Raw genomic sequence first — 24,503 nt, 5'->3', positions numbered from 1 at the left:
TCAGTTTGAGAGAGCTGGACAAAAGAGCTCTGGAAGTAGGGTCCAGCAATGGAAATGGTGGCAGCAGTGCCCACATTCCAAGATGTGCTGCCCATTTCAGTGTGAGGGGTGACATGGATAAGTGGTTGACAGCCTATGAAGTGGCTTTAAGAGTGCAGTGTGTCCCAGAGGAGTTCCAAGGATGTAGTCTTCGGTGGTACATCCCCCCCCCGGATTTCCCCCCACCCCAAACCCTCCTCACCTTAGAGGTGGAGGACCAGGCTAACTACCATGCTATGAAGGCCACCTTAGTCAAAATGTTTGGTCTGACACCTGAAAAGTACAGGCAAAAAGTTCAGGGCTGATCGCAAACAACACACAAACATCAGTAGATTTTCTAGATTATGCTGTTAAGGCACTGAAGGGCTGGGTGAAGGGCAGCAATTATAATGATAATTCTTTTGAAGGTCTGTACAACTTGTTTTTGAAGGCGCACATGCTTAATAGTTGTTTTACCTAGCTGAGCTAACACCTGATGGATAGCAAGCTGACAGATCCCAGGAAGCTTGCTGAGGAGGTAGACATTTGAGTCACTTCCAGAGTGTCCAGAAAGTTACCTGGGGGAGACTCCCGAAAGTGTTCAGGGTTCCCACCAGAAGGAGGAGGGGCAGATAAAAAGGAGTTCTTTAAAGGCCCCCAAAACAACTCGCGGTGGAAAGCGTCTGGTTCTTTTTCCCTATCTGGCCACCAGGAACAGAACTACCATGACAAGTCACCAGCCCAAAACTCCCAAGTGCTATGAGTGCAGTGCGTATCAGTGCTACAAGGTGGGACCCCAAGTGTCCAATAAAGACTGGTGGTAAGATCCCATGGGTGGCTAGCATAGTGCTTGGGGGATGAGTTTGTCCTAGTTAATTGGGGGGGGAAGGGAGTTCAGTGGGGTTACACTAGTGTCCAGTGAGATGTATTTGATGGCACATGGATCTCAGAAACCTACCAAGTATAGACAATGGGTCACCATCAACAGGCAAGGTGTTGAGCTTCTGAGGGACACAGGTGCCAGTATGACTATGATAAGGAGTCAGTTGATGGCCCCAGAGCAAGTGATTCCCAATGCATTTCACCAAGTCGTAGTGGCTGACAACAGGGAGGGTCACTATCCAGTGGCCTTTGTTCCATTTGAGTGGTGGGGAGAAGAAGTCTTGAGGGTTTCTCAAAGTTGCCCTGCCATGCCAGTGGACTTTTTGTTAGGTAATTACCTAGAGTCTTCTGCCTTGAAGGAGGTGGAACTTACGGCTCATATGGAGATGTTGGGGATATGTGATTGGATCTGTGCTACCACAACATCCATGGCTGCCCGGGAGGGGAGTCAAGAAGGGCTGGCACCTGGAACAATGCCCCAGTCAGCTGCTTAAGAGGGGTAAGGCAGAGGGCATTGTAAACCAGCGTTGGAGTGTGCACCCCTAGTGAGATGGATGGGGCACCTGTTGTGGCCCCTCCCTGTGAAGAGCACTGCTTCCCTTAGTGATCTGCCTTCACCAGCTCACAGGCATGTGAAGGAGGTCCCACCAAGGAGGAGTTCTGTAGGGCAGACCGGGAGTGCCCAATCCTTCAGGGAATGAGGTGACAATCCAAAGCTTAAGCAGCAGGTGATGTCTCTGGGAGCTATCACGTTTACTAGGAGGATCCTCCCTTACAGTGAGGAGCCTGAAGCTCCTTTGCATGGGACAACAAGGGCCATGGTGGTCCCCCAATACTTATTGGCCTTCGTACTAGAGCTGGCTCACGAGAAGACCATGGCAGGATACTTTGGTTAAGATAAGACCTTTGACATTCTTGTCCCCCCACTTCTATGCGCCTAAGATCAGGGCTTACTCACATGTTCTGGAGCGACCTGTGTGACTTGCCTGGCCAGTGGGAAGACAGGGCAGAAGCTGAAAGCTTTCCTGGAACCACTGCCGGTTGTTAGCACCCCTTTAAGAGATTGGACATCAACATTGTTGGGCCTATGGTTACCCGACCACCTCCTGTCACAGGTTTATCCAGGTTCTGATGGATCATGCCACACGGTACCCAGAAGCCATCCCTTTGTGGACTACCATTGCAACTGTAGTGGCAAGGACCCTAGTGGGGATTTTTGCCTGGGTGAGGTTCCCCAAGGAAGTGGTGTCTAACAGGGGTGCCAACTTCATGTTTCCATACATGCAGTCCATGTGGAAGATGTGTGGAGTGACTTACAAGTTCTTCACCCCTTACCTAACACCAAACCAATGGGCTTGTTTACAAGGTTCAACAAGACCCTAAAACGCATGATCAGAAGTCTGCCTGAGGCAAAAGTGGGATATCCTCTTGCCCTGTTGTTGGCCTACAGGAACGTACTGCAGAGGGGAGTGGGCGTCAGACCCTTTAAGCCTCTGTATGGACACCCTGTCAGAGGACCTCTTGGTTTGGTGAAGGAGGGTTAGGAGTAACCCAAGGATGTAGTAAGCTACATTCTGGGGTTCTGTAGCCAAATGACTAAGTTGTGGAAATAAGGTTCTTATAACTTAGAAGCAAGCCAGGCTGTAATGAAGGAGTTGTACTACCAGGAATTCACCACTGTGAAATTTCAACCTGGACAAAAAGTGGGGGTGATGGAACCAGTGGAACCTGGGGCCCTCGAGGTCATTAAAAAGGTTAGCCACCTATGTGGTAGACCTTAAGACCCCATACAACCCTGGGCTTTATATCAATCGCCTCAAACCACAATTTGAGATGTCTGAGGTCACCATGCTTTTTGTGACTGACTGAGCTGGCGAGGAGAAGAGTGAACCTCTGCCTGACCCTGTCGCCTCCAAGGAGAAGGATGGGTCTGTGGGAGGAGTGATCCTTTCCCCCACCTTGACTCCTGAACAGCAGCGGGACTGTTAAGTATTGGAACAGTTCTCCTTTCTTTTCTCCCTTACGCCTGGGATTACTAACCTGTGTTCCCCTTTATGCCGTCATCGTTGTGTTCGCTGTATATGTCGTGGACCTATATAGGGGACGCCCTGGCGAGCTGACATCCGTTCTTTTCTTTCCGTGTCAGCCAGCACAATCTGAAAAGAGCTACCCCATAGTCACTTTTGAATTGGTCCTTTTTTTGATGCTTTGTTTAATTTTTTTAAACTTTTTTTATTTTTTTTATTTATTTTTTAAGTGTGGACACTCCTGGTGCGTCAATGTCGTCACTGAAGACTGGGTTCAAGCCCTCTGATCCTCTCATCAGGCGATGTTCGTGACAGATCTACATCTCGTGTGCTTTTGGTGTCGGGAGCGTGACCACGACCCAAAGTAGTTTTCTGAGTGCTGGACCATGAACCCGAAAGCTTTTTTGGGAGAGTTCCTTATGACTCATTACAACATGACCCTCCGCTCTGCATCGCTTCTGATCTGTCAAGAGGAAGGTCTTGAACGGTCATGGAGACCCCATCCTTCATCGTCTTACTCCAAGTCCTCGGGATGGTCGGGTAAGTCAATGCACAAGAAGAAGAGCAAGCATTCTCCGCCTTTACCTCGTCTGGCAACCGACAAGACGAGGGAAAAAGAGCATAGTGCTTCCAGGCCTCCATCCTCAGAGCCTGTCTCGGCTGGCTCCATGCCTCCCTGAGTTTCCGGGAGCCGGAGCGACCCCTGATGAACTCCGTGAGGTTTTTGAGGCCATGCGCCTCATACTTGGGCAGTCTGACCCTGCCGGAGCACCTTCAGGCCCCAAGGGATCAGCTGGGGCCCACTCGGGTTCCGCACAGGCAGCCTCTGCTCCGGGGGGGGGGGGGGCACCCATGGATCCATTCCTGGATCCAAACAGGCATCTGTCGTACAGTGTTGACCTTCCCTGACAATGGTTCCAACATCAACGCTCCCGACACCCCTCCCATGCCCACGGTTGACTTCATCCTCATTGGTAACTTTGACACAGAGCCGGATTGATGTTGCGCAACGCCGATTCCAACAGGGACTCAATGAGCAGATTGGTTGCATAGACTGTGGCCTTGAGGTGCCATGCCTGGTTAAGGACGTATGACTTTAGGGGGATGTCCAATCCACCTAGATGTACATGCCCTTGGATGGCACCTGTCTCTTTGGTCCTGTAATCTCTTCCTAAAAGAAGTTTAAGATGCCCACTCTGGCTCAGGTTCTATCTGTCCTGGACCCAGAAGACTGGATAAGAACTTTGGTCTTGCTGGATGCTTATTTTCATATTCCCGTCCTGCTGGCCCACAGACGTTACTTGCGGTTCACTGTGGGCCATAACCATTTTCAGCCCTTTGGCTTCACCAGCGCCCCTCGGATGTTCACTAAGGTGATGGCGGTGGTTGCAGCTCATTTGTGCAAGTCGGAGGTTTCAGGCTTCCCCTACCTTGATGACTGGATGACTGGCTGTTGAAGGCGGACTCGCCTAAGGCTGTCGTCTCCCACGTCCAGACTACGGTGGACCGCCTGCATTCGCTGGGGTTCAGTATAAACATGCCAAAAAAACACCTGACTCCCTCTCAGATGCTCACTTTCATCAGAGCTGTTCTGGATACAATGCCATTTCGGGCTTATCCTCCCGAGCAGAGAGTCCAGGATTCTCAGGCAACAATACCCATGTTTCAGCCACTATCCTGGATTTCAGTGAGAATGACTGATGCTGCTGAGCCTCATGGCCTTCTGCATCCTGCTGGGGACACATGCCAGATAGCATATGTGGGCTCTGCAGTGGGACCTGAAGTTCCAGTGGGCGCAGCATCAGGGGAATCTCTTGGACGTGGTTCAGATCTTGGAGGGAGCTGCGCAAGATCTGCGTGGTGGCTTTTGAACCATGATTGGACCCGAGGCAGATTTCCCCCCCCCCCCCCAAACCAGGCAGCAATAGGACAGCTAGGAAAATACCTCTTCACACCACCACTGTTTAAAAGGCTTTTAGAAGGAGCAAAGAGAATAGTTCTACCCAAGCTGGCACCAGTTCCAAGGTGGAACCTTAATCTGGTAGTGACACAACTAATAATGGCACTCTTTGAACTGCTGCCCAAGGGCAGAACTGCGGTTCCTGACTTTAAAAATTGCCTTCCTAATTGCGATGCACGAGCTGCAAGCGCTAACTTCCCAGGAACCCTACCTACAAATACAGACAGGATTGTCATGATGATAAATATGTGCTTCATTTGCAAAGTCATATCACAGCTCCACATGAATCAAACAATCTTCCTCCCAGTCCTTTTCCAAAAACGCAGATCGAAAGACCTACACATGCTGGACCTATGCAGGGCAGTGATGTACTGCCTGGGAAGAACACAGAAGATCAGAAAGAGAAATCCGTTCTTCATAGCCTTCAGGCAAAGGAGCACCAGTAACAAGGGGCACCATCGCAAGATGGATAGTGCTGATGATACAAAGCCACTAAGAGGAAGCAGGCATGCATTTGTATGCTATGCCTAGAGGTCATTCTACAAGGGAAAAAGTGGGCACATTAGCATTCTGAGCAATCGTGCTGAAAAGGGACATATGCATGTCACCCACCTGGTCAGTTCACACCTTAACAAAGGACTGTTACGTGGATATACAGTTGATCAAGGACTCACTAGTAGGGTACACCAACTCAAAAAAACACAACCTCTTTTTAACACCACCTCCAAAGGAACCAGAGATGCCGCTACAAAATCAGTGGACAGCATGTGAATATTAAAAAGGATTCATGGTGCTTAACTGTAGAAGTAGTTTTGCTTGAATTTTTTGGTCCAATGTACCCTCACCCTCCACTGTCTCACCAGAAAATTTGGTTACAAGGAGGATTACACAATGCAATAGCTTGAGTCATTAGGAAGCCAACAAGGACAAAGGTCACCAGAAAGGGGAAAAAAAAAATCTGAAGATTGCAATGAGGCACAGAGGCTTCTGGGACTCACATCTGATGTCACAGGGGGACATGAATAGCGCCAAATGGCTACAGGTGACGCCCATGAAGAATAAAATGGAAAATATAATTCCAGATCCAACCACTAGATTGCGGAATAATGCACAGCATGTGAATCCAGAAAATTCTTCAAGCTGTAAAACTATTCTTAAAGACGAATAACCATTTTGTTTCCCATCGCACGTTCCAAAGACAGGAGGCTTGAGGTAAACGCCCAGCATTGAAAGTATGATTTGCTCTTAGGCCAACTCCACACGCATTCTCAAAGTGCCTCATGGTGATAGCAGCCCAAATCGGAGGAACAGATATTTCAGTCTACTTATTGTTGGATGAGTGATCTCTAAGTGAAAATTCTAACAAAATGGTTTCCTGTATTTTAAGACTCCTTCATACACAGATGGTACAATATGTAATTCTATACATTTTGCAAAAGACTCCAGGTTTTTCTATATTTTGGATTTTGTCTCCGTTTCCTCCTAAGGAATCTACACAACGGGGGTATCTTTAAAATCTCCAGCATGTTTAACGAAGGGAACACAATTTGGCCTGGATATATTTTGTGGAAAAAGTTATGAAAGCTTACATGACTAAGCAGCTAAGGAAATCCAATTATAATTGGTGGTTAGGTCCGAAAAAAAAATCTGTTACTGGGAAACCTCTCTTCTCCCCCACCCAAAATCTGAGCGTCTTTACAATAAAGAACAGCATAGGTGTAGGAGAATTTACGTCCAAATACCACTAACATAATTACCGTTTTGCACGGTCAGATTCTTTTCTGTTTCCAACTTCATTTGTCTTTTGTTGCTTTTCAGAGGGAGAAAATGCTGAACAAGTTTGTTTTGTTAGCTGCAATAGGCCAGAGGATCCGTACAGGAGATTACCGTATAGGCCAATCTCCTGTCTGCCAGTTTAACCATGAAATCATTCCATCGCCTGGTGTGACTGTATATTGTTAGAATGCCTACGGTATGGCCACTTGCATCTTCCTCTGGCCTGCATTGACACTCTGGTAATCTTTGAAAGCCCTCGAGCAAGATCTTCCTATATGCTCAGATGAAAGGCTTTGCTTGTTGCATCCCTAAGTACAGGTAAGTAAGAGATGGTACTCCTTTTATCTAATTAATTTTGACTTGGTTCTCCTCTGTTAAGTTCTGTAGCAGCCATTTGTTGCATGGCATACAATGTTTATACATTATTTTGTCATTCTACTGCATAGTGAAAAATGGTTATTTTATGCAGGGTCTAAAAATGTCACCTATTCGGCAAAAAAATCTGTCTCTCTGATGAACTAAAGAAGAACTTAGTGAATAGATTACATATATTGGACACTGATACTGGTGGCTGCTGTGTCTCAAAAGTGTGATGACATCAGGAAGACCTTCAAAATGTCATTATAGTGCAAGCTTTATGGAGGCCTCCTGCTTTGAGATACTTCAGGACCTGCATGCTGCCTACTTTGGAATACCACCACAAGCAAAGTGTGTATTGAACATTTGCCAATATACTTTATTTCACACTGTGAGTTACGAGCCAGCTATCTTGACCCACAGAACGTTTGTCACCAAACGTATTTGTGTCCTTACAGCAGGCACAGATCTTAGTCTTGACAAACTCTTCAAAATATGGGTGATTTCGGGACAAACTATCTCAATCTATTTTGAGTATACAGTTCACGCCCTACACAGTTTTATCCTTTACTTTGGTCCCGTTCAGCCCATAGCACTATTCAGTGTGTTAATGAATCCGCATTGTACATCTGTTGATACGTTATACTGTGTAGTGGGTGGCTAAGTCGTGGCCTTGTCCTTAGGATGATGTCTGATGTATTGATATTGACTCGCTGGGTCCCCCTAGTTAACCTTCCCTTACACTCCTTCCGATACTAATCATGAGTGACCCGGTAAAGTACACAGTGGCAGAAACAAGTTTAGAGGTTAATTAGATACTGCACTGTAAAAATACTGCACACTGCAGTATTATCCATCTGCACATTTCACTTAGCAATACCCGACAGTTTTTGACAGGATAAATGTGAAATACATGTGAAAATTTTATTAATTCCCTACACAGCCTGGAAAAAGGCTATAGTCGGGCACGTGATGACAGCTTCCTGAGTCCAGGACTTAACATCTCTAAAGAAGCTGGTTACCCTAGTCCATGTGTTCTAGCTAGGTGTGAGAAGTCTGTAGACTAACTCTGAGCCTTGTTGCTCCTGCTGGTCACCAATACATAAGATCCGAAGAACGTCCAAAAACTGATAACCGATTATTATTCCCTTTAGGTCGGAACTGTATGCATCAATGTATCTTGCTGAACATACCCCAAGTGTCTGAAGTTGGGGCATGATTTACTTTTAGGGATGTTTGCACAAAGCACTTTACTGAACAACACATTACGTTAGAATTCCTTAATTGCAGAGAGGTTGGGTCTAATTTTACTTTACGAATATTTACACAAAGCACTTTATATTAGACTTTCGACCGCTCTCACTATTTAAATTACGAAACTGCACAAACGTGGGAGAACTTGACACCCCAAGAGTGAGTGCCTTGTGCAGGGCACGCAGAGATACTAGAGCAGTGGGGTATTATATTAACGCAAGGACCCTGAGCATACATAAAACTAAAAGCAGTAGACACTAGCCAGTGAGTTCTTTTAGGTAATATATTTATATGGATAGATTTATAATGTTAAGGTATTTCTAGACTAAAACAAACTGCTCGTACTTATTCTGATACCACTGACTAATGTGAGTTAGTACTGACCTGGGAGATGTACCACATCGTTCTGTACCAGTGTTTCGTAAGGCATTATTCCTGCACTGCAATACCACACAATTCATGTTTTGTTTTTAAAGGTTTACAGGTATCCTGCACTTCCTGAATAAGGAGGATCAGATCTCCTCACATGATGGGGAGGAGTCTTTATCCCTCCCTAGAATTGCTCAGTATGTGGGATTGGATCTGATCGGATAGTATCTACCCAGATACACCATAATTCCAGTGTGTTTTTATTTTTTGTCTTGTCACCTACATATAAATACTTTACTAGGCTTCAGTACAGAAGCAGGTGGTTGAGATTTTGACACTAGGGTATATCCACGCAGCAAGCCACTGTCTTGCTCTGTGTATTTTAATGCCATTCACCAGACAACTGGCGCACGTTTAAAACCATGGACTTCCTGCAGCATGAAGCTATTACTGAAGTTTGGCATGTATGCCAAATGGTGGCCCCCTACGCCTAGGTACAGTTCTAGCTCTGGGGGAATCAGACCAAATTTATCCAGCATCCACTTAGATCGTAAAGCTTCATCCCGTAGCGATGCACGCCATAGCCAGTAGGCTTTATTGAGGTCTGGCTGACCATTCTGTAATTCTGCATTTCCATGGTAAGCTTCAGGCTAGTGAGCTGATTATAGAGCAGGAGGGAAAACTATTTCTCTTACTTAAAATATTCAGAGATGCAATCTGGGCCACTGCTGTCAACATTGTAATTCAAATGCATCCTCTTGTAAGTTCTACATCTAGTTGGGAAGTCCTACACAAATTACTTGAAGTTTGGTCTGGCACATGCTTCTCCTCCCACTGATCGTAGTCTGTACAGCGCAGTATTCCAGCAAGATTGAAAGGAAAGCAAGAAGTACAAAAGAATTGGAAAACAATACAGTTGAGGCAGACGTGTGTTGCAGGATCTTCCTATCACTGGGGTGTTATGCCCATCTTTAATCTTTGATGTTGAAAGAATGTGTAGGAAAGACTTTACTGGAAGTGCCTGGTGATAATCATGTGGGGTATATGGCCTGATCCTCTTAAGACATTTTGACTTGTCTTGTGGGAAAAGTTTTACTGGTTCCAACTGTGCCTCCAGGTAATTTGTTTTGGTAGTGAGAGCAATTACTGAATATCTTATTTACGATCGGGATAATTTTTCATTTTATTTTGGTAGCATACATGCCTGTTCATGAACCAGTCTTACACTGCTAATCGTAAACAGTTAAGTCATTAACTCTTTTGCCCATAAAGGTATGGCACAGCCGATGTGTTTATTGCAGAATTATGAGCTGCTCGATCTACCATTCTTGCAAGTTTAATTATATCTAGTTACAGCATGCGGTGTTCATGTTTCTCCATGTGCTATTACGAATCTACAGTTTGGGTTGCATTTATGGAACAAGTTGCGACTGAAGAGTTTATTTCAGCGTTTTACTCCTTCAGGACTGCATTGTCTTACATGAAAGAGAATTAAAAGGTGTAAGCTTAACAAAAAGGCCAGTGAAGGTTGCTGTTAATAGATGCAGCTTTAGTTGCTGACTTGGAACTTTATTTAATAAAGTGACTTGGATGAAGGTATGCAAGAGACTACAGTATACAGTAGTCACCGTTCACTACTGTTTTGCCCAGATAAAACAACTAGCATTTTTTTTACTTCAGAAAATCATGTGTCCTTTCTATCGCAGAAAATCGTTTGCTTTTATCTACCATAACATTTGTTTCATTTGTTTTAATTTGAACAGCATGATGTTGAAGTAAATAAAATCACATCTACATCTGCCGTGAAGACGGAATCTTCGGTCATGTCCAAATCAGTAAGCTCGAATATGGATGATCCTGAAGCTAAGAAAGTCACAGATGATTATAGGAGGCTGCAGCTGGAAGTGCAGAGGTTACTGGAGGAAAATAAGCGTTTTAAGGTAAAAATGTTTTTTAGTTTACCCTGTCAGCAAGTTTGCTAGGCTGCTATTTGCAGTTTATGTAGGAGATGCGATAATTTCTAGTTCTCATCTGTCAATTTGTTGTCCATTTAATGGCATCCAAAACTATTTTGTGTCCCTCTAAAATATTTTCTTGTAAATGGTGGTTATATAAAAATATGTGAACATCGCGTCTATAAATCTTGTCGTGTCAAATGTTTAGATAAGCCGAAAAGCCAAATGCATTTGCTTGTCAAAATGTTACTTGTGTATAAACATATATTTTTTTAAACAAATACTTCTAAGTGCTAATCACAGAGACAAAAATGGAGTCCCATTTGTTTTCAGTAGTACATTGATTGAGATCCACTGTATCTTCGACCAAGTTGATCAGTTGTAGCTGGCCAATGAACTGGGGCAACTTAAACCTTCGAAAACAATTGACAGATTCTTTTTCATGATCCTTTTTTTTTTTTTTTTTTTAATCCAACCTGTACTCTGGTTCTCGCCCAGCCAAGGAAAATTAGGTAATTGAAATAACATATAGCACCATCTTTGGTCATAATTATTAAATAATGTCAAGTACTTTAAACGGCAGAGAAGAAATATTAATAAGGTGGTTTGTCAGACAAGAACTTAAAGTACACTATCCACGAGTTAGGTGCATGTTTGTCTTCTGCAAGTTCTTCAGTTCCAGTGGATGCTTCTAACGGCAGTTTACTCGCCTTTTAATTGTCCCCAGCCACCAGCTGCATCCAGACTTTCAGAGCAGTTGCTCGTGTGTCAGCCGTGGTGTCATAAGACTCCATGGTGGGCTTGTTCTGCTTCTGAATGTGACAGCACAGAACTGTGTACAAGTGCCACCCTGGGATGCTGGTATCAGTACCTTTCTATCCATGGACTTCAACATGGATCCAGAGCTCTGCTCCCTAAATGTTGGGATTTTTACTAATTTCAAAATGTACTTTTGTAGGTAGTGTGCTAGGGAAATATCTCTCGTGCAAACCACAGGCTTCAAAATGTGATAGGATGGTAGGTGTTAGTAACTGATCTACACAGTGTCTGCCTATAGTATTTAGGGTCCAGGCAAGGCTCAAAGCTGTGCAATAAATGTACCCAGTTGCCCCCCGAAGTGAGTGGGAAGCAAAAAGTGATTTGCAGAGTGCAAGTAGCGAGGTATGCCTCACTCTAAGCATTGGACCTACTCCGTGCTCTGGTCCCACTCCAAGTGTCTGTCCTTGAGCAAGTCATACTTTGCGTCCCGGAACCACAAGCGTAAAATCCATGCAGGACTGTTCTCACTGGCTCCTCCCATGCCAGGGACATGTCTCACAGCCAACATTCAAAGGAAAAAATTCTGATGCCATTGTCTGACTCAGAGTTGATTCTGAGCTTTGTTCTGGCGCGTCTGAGTTACCAGAGGCATCATTGACCACACAAGAGAGAGAAGCCTTCAGTAAGGCTATGCTGCAGCTGTTCAAGATGATTCAGACTCCCACTAGACTGCCTTTGCTGGGGCCCATATTTTGTTTTTAGGCCATGGAGAGGCTGATTCTGTGGTGTCTTTATCTGGCCCTTTCCATGCACAGGCCAATCTGGAAGAGCTAGTCATTTCCAAGCGCCCAGGAACTGACTCAGATTCTGCTGGCAGTGGATCCCCTCCGATACCTATCTTAGTTCTGGAACAGAATTTGGCCCGCACTAGGTCTATCCCATATGAGTTTCCTAGGTGCAGCCCCTAAAAGTGAAAGGTCCACAGCCTCTCCCAAAGAGGAGGCAAATCTCCTACTCCCACCTCATTGTACTTATGCTGGCCTTTATCTAAATCTGCAGAACGCTAGTAGACTTGACACTTCCTTGGGGACAGCTGGACTCCTTCCCCAGGCTCTCCATTATGGAGAGTTTCTACTTCTCTGTTGTAGCCTGTAGGAAGTTGGCTCTGTATATACTATTTCAAAGTAAGAAATAGTGTGCACAGAGTCCAAGGGTTCCCCTTAGAGGTAAGATAGTGGCAAAAGTAGATAATTATAATGCTCTAATTTGTGGTAGTGTGGTCGAGCAGTAGGCTTATCAGAGGGTACACACACAGGCAATAAATGAGGAACACACACTCAAAGACTTACTCCAGACCAATAGGTTTTTATATTGAAAAATATATTTTCTTAGTTTATTTTAAGAACCACAGGTTCAAGATTTACATCAAACACTTTAAATGTAAGGTACTTTACTTGGATACTTTAGGAACTTTTTGTATGAAAACAATATCATGTACAGTCTTTGTAAAAATGGCAATAAGCTATTTTCAAAGTGGACACAGTGCAAAAATCAACAGTTCATGGGGAAGGTAAGTAAAGGTTAGATTAGGAGGTAAGTAAAACACTTACAAGTCTTCGTTCTGGGGCATGGGCAGCCCACCGTTGGGGGGTTCAAGGCAACCCCAAAGTTACCATACCAGCAGCTCAGGGCCGGTTTCAGTCTGCCAACAGGTAAGCACCTGCGCCCTCGGGGGGGGCAGACCAGGTTTTTTTTTAAGAGCACTGGGGGGGGGGGGGGACAAGTAGGCACACAAAATACACCCTCAGCGGCACAGGGCGGCCGGTTGCAGTATGCAAAACAGGCGTTGGGTTTCAGGTAGGAAACAATGGAGGGACCCGGGGGTCACTCTAGCGGTGCAGGCAGGCACAGGGGGGGCTTCCCGGGACAGCCACCACCTGGGCAAGGCAGGGGGTCGTCTGGGGGGGTCACTCCTGCGTCGAAGTTCGGTTCCTTCAGGTCCTGGGGGCTGAGGGTGCAGCGTTGGTTCCAGGCGTCGGGTCCCTTGTTACAGGCAGTCGCGGTCAGGGGGAGCCTCTGGATTCTCTCTGCAGGCGTCGCTGTGGGGGCTCAGGAGGGTCGTCTCTGGTTACTCACGGGCTCGCAGTCGCTGGGGAGTCCTCCCTGAGGTGTTGGTTTTCTGCAGGACGAGCCGGGTGGAGAGTGTAGAGTCTCACGCTTCCGGCGGGAAACGTGAAGTCTTTGGAAGTTACTTCTTTGTTGCAAAGAAGTAGCTGGTTTTGAACAAGGCCGCTGTTGACGGGAGTTTCTTGGTCCTTTAGTCCAGGGCAGTCCTCTGAGGCTTCAGAGGTCGCTGGTCTCTGTCCAATGCATCGCTGGAGCAGGTTTTCGAAGTTGGAGACAGGCCGGTAGGGCTTGGGCCAAAGCAGTTGTCGTCTTCCTCCTTCTCTCCAGGCTTGTAGTTCAGCATTCCTTGTTTCTTCAGGTTGCAGGAATCTTATTTCCTGGGATCTGGGGAGCCCCTAAATACTGAATTTAGGGGTGTGTTTTAGCCTGGGAGGGTAGTAGCCAATGGCTACTGTCCTTGAGGGTTGCTACACCCTCTTTGTGCCTCCTCCCGGTGGGGAGGGTGGCACATATCTAATCCTATTGGGGGAATCCTCCAAACTCAAGATGGAGGATTTCTCGAGGCAGGGGTCACCTCAGCTCAGGACGCCTTAGGGGCTGTCCTGACTGGTGGGTGACTCCTTGTTTTTCTCATTATCTCCTCCAGCCTTGCCGCCAAAAGTGGGGGCAGTGGCCAGAGGGGGGGGGGGGGGCGCATCTCCACTAGCTGGGATGCCCTGGGGCGCTGTAACAAAAAGGGGTGAGCCTTTTCTCACCGCCAGGTGTTACAGTTCCTGCAGGGGGAGGTGAGAAGCACCTCCGCCCAGTACAGGCCTTGTTCCTGGCCACAGAGTGACAAAGGCACTCTCCCCATGTGGCCAGCAACATGTCTGGTGTGTGGCAGGCTGGCAGAAACTAGTCAGCCTTCACTAGAAGTAGGGTAGGTATTCAGGGGGCATCTCTAAGATGCCCTCTGGTTGTATGTTACAATAAATTGCACACTGACATCAGTGTGCATTTATTGTGCTGAGAAGTGTGATACCAAACTTCCAAGTTTTCAGTGTAGCCATTATGGAACTGTGGGGTTCGTGTTTGACAAACTCCCAGACCATATACTCTTATGGCTACCCTGCACTTACAATGTCTAAGGTTTTGCTTAGACACTGTAGGGGCATAGTGTTCATGCACATATGCCCTCATCTGTGGTATAGTGCACCCTGCCTTAGGGATTTAAGGCCTGCTAGAGGGGTGACTTACCTATGCCACAGGCAGTGTGAGGTTGGCAGGGCACTCTGAGGGGAGTGCCATGTCGACTTAGTCATTTTCTCCCCACCAGCAAACACAAGCTGTGAGGCAGTGTGCATGTGCTGAGTGAGGGGTCCCTAGGGTGGCATAAGACATGCTGCAGCCCTAAGAGACCTTCCCTGGCATCAGGGCACTTGGTACCAAGAGTACCAGTTATAGGGGACTTACCTGAGTGCCAGGGTTGTGCCAATTGTGGAGACAAAGGTACAGTTTAGGGAAAGAACACTGGTGCTGGGCCCTGGTTAGCAGGGCCCCAGCACACTTTCAAAACATAACTTAGCATCAGCAAAGGCAAAAAGTTAGGGGGTAACCATGCCAAGGGGGCAATTCCTTACCTAGTCCATAAAGCATGCAGAAGAAGTGCACACATTTCATCTACATACAATAGAGACTAAAGCATACCTCCTTTCAGCCTGCGACCTCAGAGCCTTTACTCCCCTTCAACAAGGCCTGGATGGAAACTGGTGGCAACCTGGTGTAAGCTATGTTCAGCTCTACATCTAAGCTAACTTGCTGGCATATGGGACAAATTGCTTTTGATGTCTGCTTTTATTCTAAAGGTGAGCAATCTGTGGTTAGAATATCGACCAGAAATTGTGTAAAGCATTGAGTCATGCACCATTGAATCATGCATAACCAAGAAGTTGGGGTAACCCAGCTGGCGGTCCAGGCGGATGCACAACAAGGCCTCCTCTTGGTCTTGCCTTCCTTATTTTGTGAGTTGTCACAAGTTAAAAAAAAACAAAAAAAAAAACTCGAGGGTGTTGGTGGCTAGATAAATGTTTTTTGCAGCTTTGGGTCTGTTACAAGCCAATAGTCCTTTTGTGCTGCGGACTGAGAATAGCAGTCTTGCCTGAATGAGCAGCTTGTGTGTTTTTAAAAAACATTTCAGTAAATCTTTTCTTAGGAAGAAAGATCATTTGCTAGAATGTCCGTGTCTGTTTTTCTTATTCTGCTTCTTAACAGTGGACCGTACTATTATTTTGTAGCATTATGTGTGGTTTTCATACTCTTGTATCTGTGGTGAGAGTTGTTTGCAGAATCTTAACTTCTAGAAATGCTCGAGTGGGGACAAGTTGGGTTGAAAGTGAATTTGAAACCATGCAATGGGAGCTCCTCCCAATGTACCATATAATATTTAGCTGTCTCCTTTAGTGTAAGCTAAAAGAGGGCGAGTTACTGAAAACTTAAGCCAGATCTCTGGCTCGGCCTGAGGACCTCTTAGGATCTCAAGTCCAAAATGAGACCAGCTTTCATGTGGCTTCAGTCTGCCACCCACACTACTCTGAGGCTGAAAGTTCAAAGCAATAGCATTTGAGATAAAAAGTAGAGTCCGATACACATTTAGTGGCTGATTTGTACAAACTGAACAGAGAAGACATGGGATAAATCTCTGCTTCCCCATATAACCAAATTGTGTGATTTTAGGCAAATAGTTTATTTCACTTGTCCTCAATTTTCTTCATTATCACAGATGAAAGCCCCTACGAATACATGAGTTTGCAATACAGTGTTTACAGACAAATGTTTGATTTAACAACTGACTTGCTTCTTAAATAACAAATAGCATTGATGCCATGGCTCGTTCTTGTCATTGTTTATAAATCATCACTTTTGATGTACCTATTAGTGTGACATATTAATGTCGAAGTTTCACGTTTTCTTTGTTGCATGATTTACATGCCAAACATTTCAGGGCTCAACTTTTACCTGGGCTATTACAACAAAGTCATACTATTGTCAACTCTCCCTCTTAATTTGTTGGCTCGCATACTGTCAGAGTGATCATATGTTTGTAGCCAGATTCTGTTGTGCGTCTGTCATCTTATGGTGTTCCTTTCTGTATTCCAATTCTCATGTCTTGAACTCTCAAAATCTTATCTGGTGATGGAAGGGTATTGGAGTGGTTAGGTAGGCTGAGGACCAGTAGGATGAAGAACGGCTGTGATAATCAGGAAGAGGCTGGATTGTTGGCTACAAACAGCTGCTCCTAAACTCTTATTGTAAGTGACATTTTTTTCTCCCCACCAAGCACGTCAAACACAGTCCCGCTGCATACATGTGCTAAGCTTAGCTCAATCTCTTCCAGTAGAGTCTCCTAGCTTAAGCCGTGCCTTCTGTGCCACTAAAACTGGTTTCCCTTACTGTTTCTACTTCCTCAAAGGCTGCCATGCATTCACATGGTTTTCCTGGGGACATCAGCAGAGCCAATGCCAGAGTTGGGGTTGGGTTGGCAGTACCTGCTGCTAGTTAAACATGGGCCAATAGCCCAGGGATCAGAGTGAGCCTCTGAGCACTACCATCCACATGCTGGGAACCAGAAGTGCAAACAAACGTATGTTGTCCCTCTCTCAGATCTTCCCTACAGGGCCCCCTGGTCCTAGGAGCTCTGCTGTTTAAGGCCCAAGCTCCCGAGGCTCAGTTCCCTCTGGGGCTGTTAGGTTTTCCCACTGAGGAGCGAGATTCTGCTCTGTGATCTTTTGGCACCAGTGTCACTCAGTGCTTCAACTTGAATCCCATTTATATGAGGCTGTTGTCTGTACTTCTCCAGAATACTGGTCCAGACAGTCAGGACAGCGGATTCTACCACACCCTCTGAGACTAAAGGTGCTACTTGGAATCCCTTCTGAAGACTTAACACTGCAGGTGCACTAGCAGCACTCTTTGTTAGGACAGTTAGATCTCCAGTTAGGTGCCCATTGGTTTTACAAGTGTGGCACCAAGCCTTTGAGATCCCAATTTTTTCCCTTGTGCCCACCGTTGGTCTGGGGAGAGTCTCTGGCTGACTCTCCTGTGCAGGTTTTTGGGGGCCTTTAAAAAAAACTGTTTTTGTCCTTATTTTGGTAACCCTCTTTCCCTTGGGGGGGTTTCTTGGCCTCTTTCTTGTGACCCGCCCCCCCAACCAATGAAAGTGTTGGTCACCCTAGTCTTGACCCAGTGCTCTTAGTTCTTCCCAAACTCTTGAGGCGAAAGTGGACCTAGATCTACCAGGAACTGGTGTAAAATTTATTGCATACTATTACTCAATGGATGCTCTTTCATTACTAAATTGTATAGCCCTTCGTAATCATGCATGTTGTTACCTTTTAACTAGCCACCTAGTGTTTTCATTGAGAAGTCCAAAAATTCTGCCCATGGCTGGCTCTGGGTTTTTCGAGTCTTCCTGAATTTAATTCTATACTCCTCTGGGATAAGACCAAATCCCTCAGTCTCCTTCACGAGGTCATAGAACCTTGCATCTGCCTCATTTAGTGTCAGGAGTCTATCCCTGTACTTTCCCGAGGACTGTTCCTGCAGAGGGGAACCCAATGCTTTTTGTCAAGTCTTCTGGCAACACAAGCATTCTCATAGGCTATGAACCATTTTGTGATGTGATGTGATACCTTCCTCATATTTGCGGACAATCCCTTTGGAAACTTCAAGGTCACGGTGCTCTACTCTTTCCCTAGTTATAAGACTGCTATCACCATCTCTGGGCGTTAAACCCATTTCTCTTTTTCTCTACTGCTAGGATTCTGTCTTCCAGAGCAAGTCTCCTAGCTCATCTCTCTAAGAGGATCTCTTCCTCAGAGATTGTTCCTCTGAATCTTGAGGAACCCAAACCACTCTCACTAGACACCTGGGTTACAGATTCCTCTATTTAAAGTTGAGGATCCCTTTCCTCTTCACTTGGGTTGTCCTGATTTTCATTATCAGAGACCTCATCAGTAGGATGGGCCTTCTAACATTCTTCCATTAGCTCCTGGAGCCTTGTAATAGTAGAGTTTGAGCCAGTTTTTATGTTGCACATTTTTACAGAGGTCCCTCAGTTATCTTTGAGATGAAGGCAAGGGGTGACGTCAAGCACCAACACCCTGTCATCTGAGGTACTTGTTATTTTACTAAAGTTGGGGCCTTTTTGATCTAGAGAAAAAATACCTAACAGGTTTTGCAGTCCTAACTAAAGTAAGTTTAAGTTTGACTGTTCCCTAAATATCATAAGGTTGGATTGATTTCTTAACTGAACAGGTAATTGGTTTCACAGCTGGCATGTAGTGTATGAAAAACTTCTCCTGCCCTAAAAAAAACGTAACGAATATTAGGGATGATTACCTTCCTTGCAGTGATAGTACGAAGGGATTTGGTAGGGGCATATGTAGGAAGCTGGCTCTATATATACTATATAAAAATGAGATATAGTGTGCACAGAGTCCAGGGGTTCCCCAGTGGCTTAACAGAGACTAAGGTAGATGATGATAATGCTCTCTTTTGTGGTACTGTGGTTGAGCATTTAGGCTTATCAGAGGGTAGTGCAAAGCATTTGTTGTACACACATAGACAATAGAAGAAGTGCACACTCAATGACTTAACTCCAGAACAATGGCTTTTATATAGCAAAAATATATTTTCTTAACTTACTTTTAGAACCACAAAATTCAAGTTGCAGGTAAGTACTTCAATAGATTCATATTTCACGCATATATCAATAGTGTTTTGTTTGAAATCGATCAGTTATACAGTTTTTGAATTATTGGCAATAATCTGTTTTAAAAATGGACACTACAATTTTCAGGAACAGTTCCTGGTTGGGAAGAAATGTTAGGTAGCTTTACAGGTAAGTACAACACTTACTTTCAGTCTCCGGGTTTTAGGAAGTCCACCAGTTGGGGTTCAAGTTAACCCCAAACACCCACCACCAGCAACACGGGGCCAGCCGGATGCAGATGTCAAAGATGAGCAATTTTAATGTGGGCTCCTACGGAGACGGGGGTACTCGGAATTAGGTCTGCCTGCAGAGAAGTAACCACAACTCAGAGGGCAGACCAGGGAGGACGAGAGGAGCACTGGAGGGTCCACAAGTAGGCACCAAACACACACCCTCAGCAGCACAGGGGCGGCCAAGTGCATGGTGCAAACAGGGCGTCTGGTTTCCAATGCTATTCTGAGGGGTCACTGGGAGTCACTCAGCGGCTACAGGCAAGGTCCAGGGGGGTTCTCGGGCACACCACTGGTTGGACAGGGAGGAGGGCTGCCTGCTGAACGTGGCTGCACCGGGTGGTGGTTTCTCCAAGGCCTGGGGTCTACGGGTGCAGTGGGTCCTTTGTCGTTGAATAGCTTCATCTGGAGCTTTCGCAGTCAGGGGGGTCCTCAGGACTCCCTCTGCAGGCATGAGTTCAACCCAGGTTGGGCACTTCCTCAGAATCGCCTGGGGATCCCCTCTGGCTGGTTGGACCACCTGTACACCACCCCCTCCCCCAGTACCTTGAGACCCTACCTGATGAGTAGCGCGCTTAATAAATTTGATTGATTGAACACGGGCCATGGGCGTCTGGTGCAGAGTGGGTAAGACTTGTGCATTTGGAGTGAGGTGGGAGTCCTTGGTGGTTGGTTTCTTCTTGGACAGGGCTACTGTCCATGGGATTTCTGGCAGAGGTTGCTGGTCCTGCTGGATGTGTTGCTGTTCTTTTGCAGGTTCTTTGAAGCAAGAGACAGACCTGTAGGGCTTAGGCCAAATCAGTTGACTTCCTTTTACTCTGCTGGGGGTTTCAGCTTAGCAGTCCTTGTTAGGTCACCAGGAATCTGGTGAGCTGGTTTCGGGGAGGCCCTTAAATCCTAGATTTAGGGGCATTTTAGAGGGCAGTAGCCAATGGCTTCTGTCCCGGAGGGTGGCTACACCCTCCCAGTGCCCAGTCCCCTTGGGGAGGGGAGCACACACCTTATCCTATTGGTCCCTGTCCTCCAAACCAAGATGGAGGATTCTGCAGGGAGGGGGGGGGGGGGGGGATCACCTCAGCTCTGGGCACCTTAGGGGTTTTCCTGGCTGAGGTGGCCACTCCCCCCTGTTTTCCCTAATTTTCACACGGGACTTGCCACCAAAAGTGGGGCTTTGTCCAGGGGGTTGGCAGCTCCACTAGCGGGAGTGCCCTGGGGCACTAATCCGAGGCTTGAGCCTTTGAGGCTCACCTCCAGGCGTTACATTTCCTGGAGGTGTGGAGCATCTACACCCAGGAAAGGCTTTTTCTGACCATAGTGTGCAAAAAGGCACTCACCAAGTGTGGTCAGAAACTTGTCTGAAAGTGGCAGGCTGGCACAGACCAGTCAGTCCTACAGTAGAAGTTTGGCTAAAATACAGTGGGCGTCTCTAAGAAGCTCTGTCTGCATTTTTCAGTAAATCCCACACTGGCATCAGTATGGGTTTATTGTGCTGTGAAGTTTGATACCAAGGCAGTGCCACAGGGCCCTTGGTACCATGGGTACATTTTACAAGGGACTTAACTGTGTGGCAGGGTTGTACCTGTAGTGGAAACAAAGGTGCAGTATTTGGGAGAGAACACTGGTGCTGGGACCTGGTTAGCAGGATCCAAGCACAACTTTCAATCAAAGTTGGCATCAACACTAGGCAAAAAGTGTGTGTGTGTGTGTGGGGGGGGGGGGGGAGTAACCATGCCAACAGTGGCACTTTTCTGCAGTATAACAAAAGGTTTTTTTTCCAGAGGTTTAGGGCCAGCCTGATAAAATGTGTGCAACGCAGAGGGCTTTAAAGGCTACTCTCCTTTCAGTCGGTAGCCAGTGCAATTCATTCCTGGCCTACAAGACTGATTCACATTTTTTAACACTTTTCAGAAGCATTTTTTTGTGTTTGTAGCTTATTAACACTATTAAACCCCCCCCCCCCCCCCCCCCCCCACCTTTAAGGAGTTGCAATAGTCTGTGGACAAAACTAACGAGGTGACCAGTTTTTTGCAGAGCAGGAGGAATGAAAGGCAAAACTTTCTGCAATGTCTTTATTAAAAAGAAACAGGAGAATGCTAGGTTGCTCGTGTGACCAACAAAGTTAAGCTTAACATTGATCTGAACTCCCAAGTTTCAAGCCTTGACAACCGGGGTATGGAGAGACCCCCAGGGATTGAGGCCACCAATAATCATTCCAGAAGTTTGTATTTCGTCCAAATAAAAGAACATCTCTTTTTTCAGAGTTAGTTTCCAGCAATGACTTCTCATCCATCTAACAATTTCAACCATGCAGTTTCTAAAGCACAAGGCTACCTCATCCATATCCACTGTGATGGGTACCACAATGGGAGTGTCATCTGCATAGGACACAGTAGAAAAACCAAAGGACCTAATCAACATGAAGAGCAGGGTCACGTATATGTTACATAACGTGGGACTCAGGATCCTTGTGGCACACCCCATGGTAATGTAAAGGGATTTGATGAAAAATTTTACATATTGACTTTTCTCTGTCCTGTAGAAAGGGCCCTAACAATTACTTTTAGGGATTCAGAAAAATACCCAATTCAAAATTGTAATTCAGCTAAAGGAAATTTTTGGATTTACTTCTGTAGTCACTTAAGGACCAAGTGGTATCAGCAAATGTAACGTTGCAGACCCTACCGCTGTTACACCAATGTAGGAAGCTGACTCTGTATATGGTGCTTAAAATAATTAGTCCGTGCAGAGGCCAGTTGCAGAGAGGCCAGTGGATCCCAAAGGTTTGCAGAGGCAGAAATATATATGTCTAGTGCTCTATTTGTGGTAGTGTGGGTGAGCAGTTAGGCTTATCAAGAAGTCATGTTAAGCATTTGTTGTGACAGAAGCAATAATTGAGGCATACACTCAAAAGAATAAATCCAAGACCAATTTAGAAAAAAATAAGTTGTTTTTTAAATATGCTTTGAATCAAAAAACTTAAGAGGTAAGCAGTTTTTAATTTAAAAATACTTTTCACTCTCAAAATTCAACACTGCAATTTCAAAGTCTTCAACTGTAACCTACAGGAGGAAAACAAGAACGCAGTTTTGCAGGTAAGTACACAACTTAGAAATCCTGTCTTCGTGGTTTTAGGTCAACACCAGGCAAAGTTCAAATCCGCACCATGAGTGCACCCCCAGTGGCACAGAGGTGGTTGTTGCAGAGGTTGAATTCAGAGTTTGTGCCCAGTGTTCGCCAATGGAGACTGGGGGTAACCAATGAAGTGCTGCTCAAAGGTGAGTAGAGTGGAGTCAGGGGTCTATCTTCTGGAGCTGAAGTACGCACGCAGTGCGGCCACCAGATAGCACCAAACAAACACCCTCAGCAGCACAGGGGCGGCCGGGTGCAGAGTGCCAACACAATGTTGGGTGCCCAATGTTATCCAAGGGGGGAGAACACTTTCAGAAACAGGCTGCAGGCTCTGTCCAGGAGGCTGGGCGAGGACAACCCACAGCTGCCCAGGTAAATAGATATCGCAGGGGTTGTAGGGAAACCGATGATGACAATCCAGTTCCCCCAAGACCCAGGGGCTCTGGTTGCAGGGGTGTCTTTTGGTGTCGGAAACAGCTTACCGGGCATGTTGCAGTCGCATGGAGTACACTGATTGGGGCCGCAGGTGTCGCTGAGGAGTCGGGCAGGGTTCAGCCCTCAGTCAACTCTTGTTCAGAAACACTGGGGAGCCTTCAAAGGACCGGTGTGCCACTTGGACTCATACTGTGGGCGACAGGTGCAGAGGTGGATCCAGAGGCGGTTTTGCGGTTCCTCAGGCAGACTTCTTTGGAGTTGGTTTCTTATCAACAGGTCCGCTGTCCACAGGAGTTCTTGATCTTTATCGAAGGCAGGCAGTCCTCCTAAGGCTTTGGAAGTGCAGGTTCTTCGAGGGCTGCAGACAGGTCGGTAGGGCTGGGGCCAAGTCAGTTGGTGTCTTCAGTCTTCTCTGCTGAAGTGACTTCTGAGGTGTCCATCTTCTTAGTTCGACTGGAATCTGAATTCTAGAGTTCAGGAGTGCCACCTAAATAATGAATTTAGGGGTGTTACAGGGAGTGCCAGGTGATAGCCAATGGGCTACTCAACTTTAGGGTGGGATACACCCTTTCTATGACAACTTCCTTTGGGGAGTGGGCATAGCCCTAACCCTATTGGCCTAATTCCTTCCTCACAAGATGGAGGAATTTGAAAGGTAGTGTCCGCTTCAACTCGTCCAACTTAGGGGTGGGACCGGCATGAAGTGGACACACCTAATCTGCCTAATTTTCCCACCATTCCTGCTGCCAATAGTGGGGTCAGGAACTGGGGGTCTGCATCCACCACCATTTGGAGAGGCCTAGGTTGCATTACAAAAGCAGCAAGGCCTTTGAAGCTCCCTGCCCTGGAATATCCATTCTGCCTGGGGGGAAGTGGTCACATCTCTGCCCAGAGCACGCCTTTGTTCTTAGCTCTTGAGAGCATTGGCTCTTACCTCAGGGGGGCAGAACTGTCTCTGGTGGCTGAACTGGCATTGCCAATCAGTGCCCACACTAGTAGTTGGTAGGTTTTCAGGGGCACCTCTAATGTGCCCTCTGAGTGCATGTATTAATATAACCCCTCACTGAATCCAGGGATGGATTTTAATATGAAATGTTTGATACAAAAACTCGTAATGACCAGTGTCCAGCACATGTACTAGAAATGGCTTTCTTGTTCACTTACTGTGTTTGAGAATCGTCAAAGACATAGGGGCATATCTGCTCAGGCAGGGGTGCCCTCACATGCAGTATAATGTACCAAGCATTTAGAGTTGAAGGTCTGCTAGAGGGGTGGCTCGCATATATTGCATGCAGTGTATAGGGGGAAGGGCACACAGGCTGTGGACCAGGTCATGTTTTCATGACGCGCAGTCTGCAATGGCAGCAGTGTGTGCAGTTGGTTAGAGGTTTCTTGAGGGTGGCACAATCTGTGTTGTAACCCTCAGGGACATTGTTTGGTGTCCCATGCCCTAGGGTGCCTTTTACTAGGGACTTA

At 46.2% G+C, this 24,503-nt stretch overlaps 1 protein-coding gene across 1 annotated transcript in view; it reads left to right on the top strand.

The window, feature by feature from the left end:
- The window catches only part of VAPB (VAMP associated protein B and C), a 316,279-nt gene that overhangs the window by 254,118 nt on the left and 37,658 nt on the right, over nucleotides 1-24,503 (top strand). The window contains exon 5 of the mRNA XM_069243578.1: nucleotides 10,407-10,583. Coding sequence (XP_069099679.1) covers nucleotides 10,407-10,583 — 177 coding nt within the window. The remainder of the gene's footprint in view (nucleotides 1-10,406; nucleotides 10,584-24,503) is intronic.

The sequence above is a fragment of the Pleurodeles waltl genome, chromosome 7 (genome assembly GCF_031143425.1).
Source record: "Pleurodeles waltl isolate 20211129_DDA chromosome 7, aPleWal1.hap1.20221129, whole genome shotgun sequence".
NCBI classification, from domain to species: domain Eukaryota; kingdom Metazoa; phylum Chordata; class Amphibia; order Caudata; family Salamandridae; genus Pleurodeles; species Pleurodeles waltl.
The sequence above is the reverse complement of the archived record's forward strand: the minus strand, read 5'-3'. Positions and strand labels throughout refer to the sequence as shown.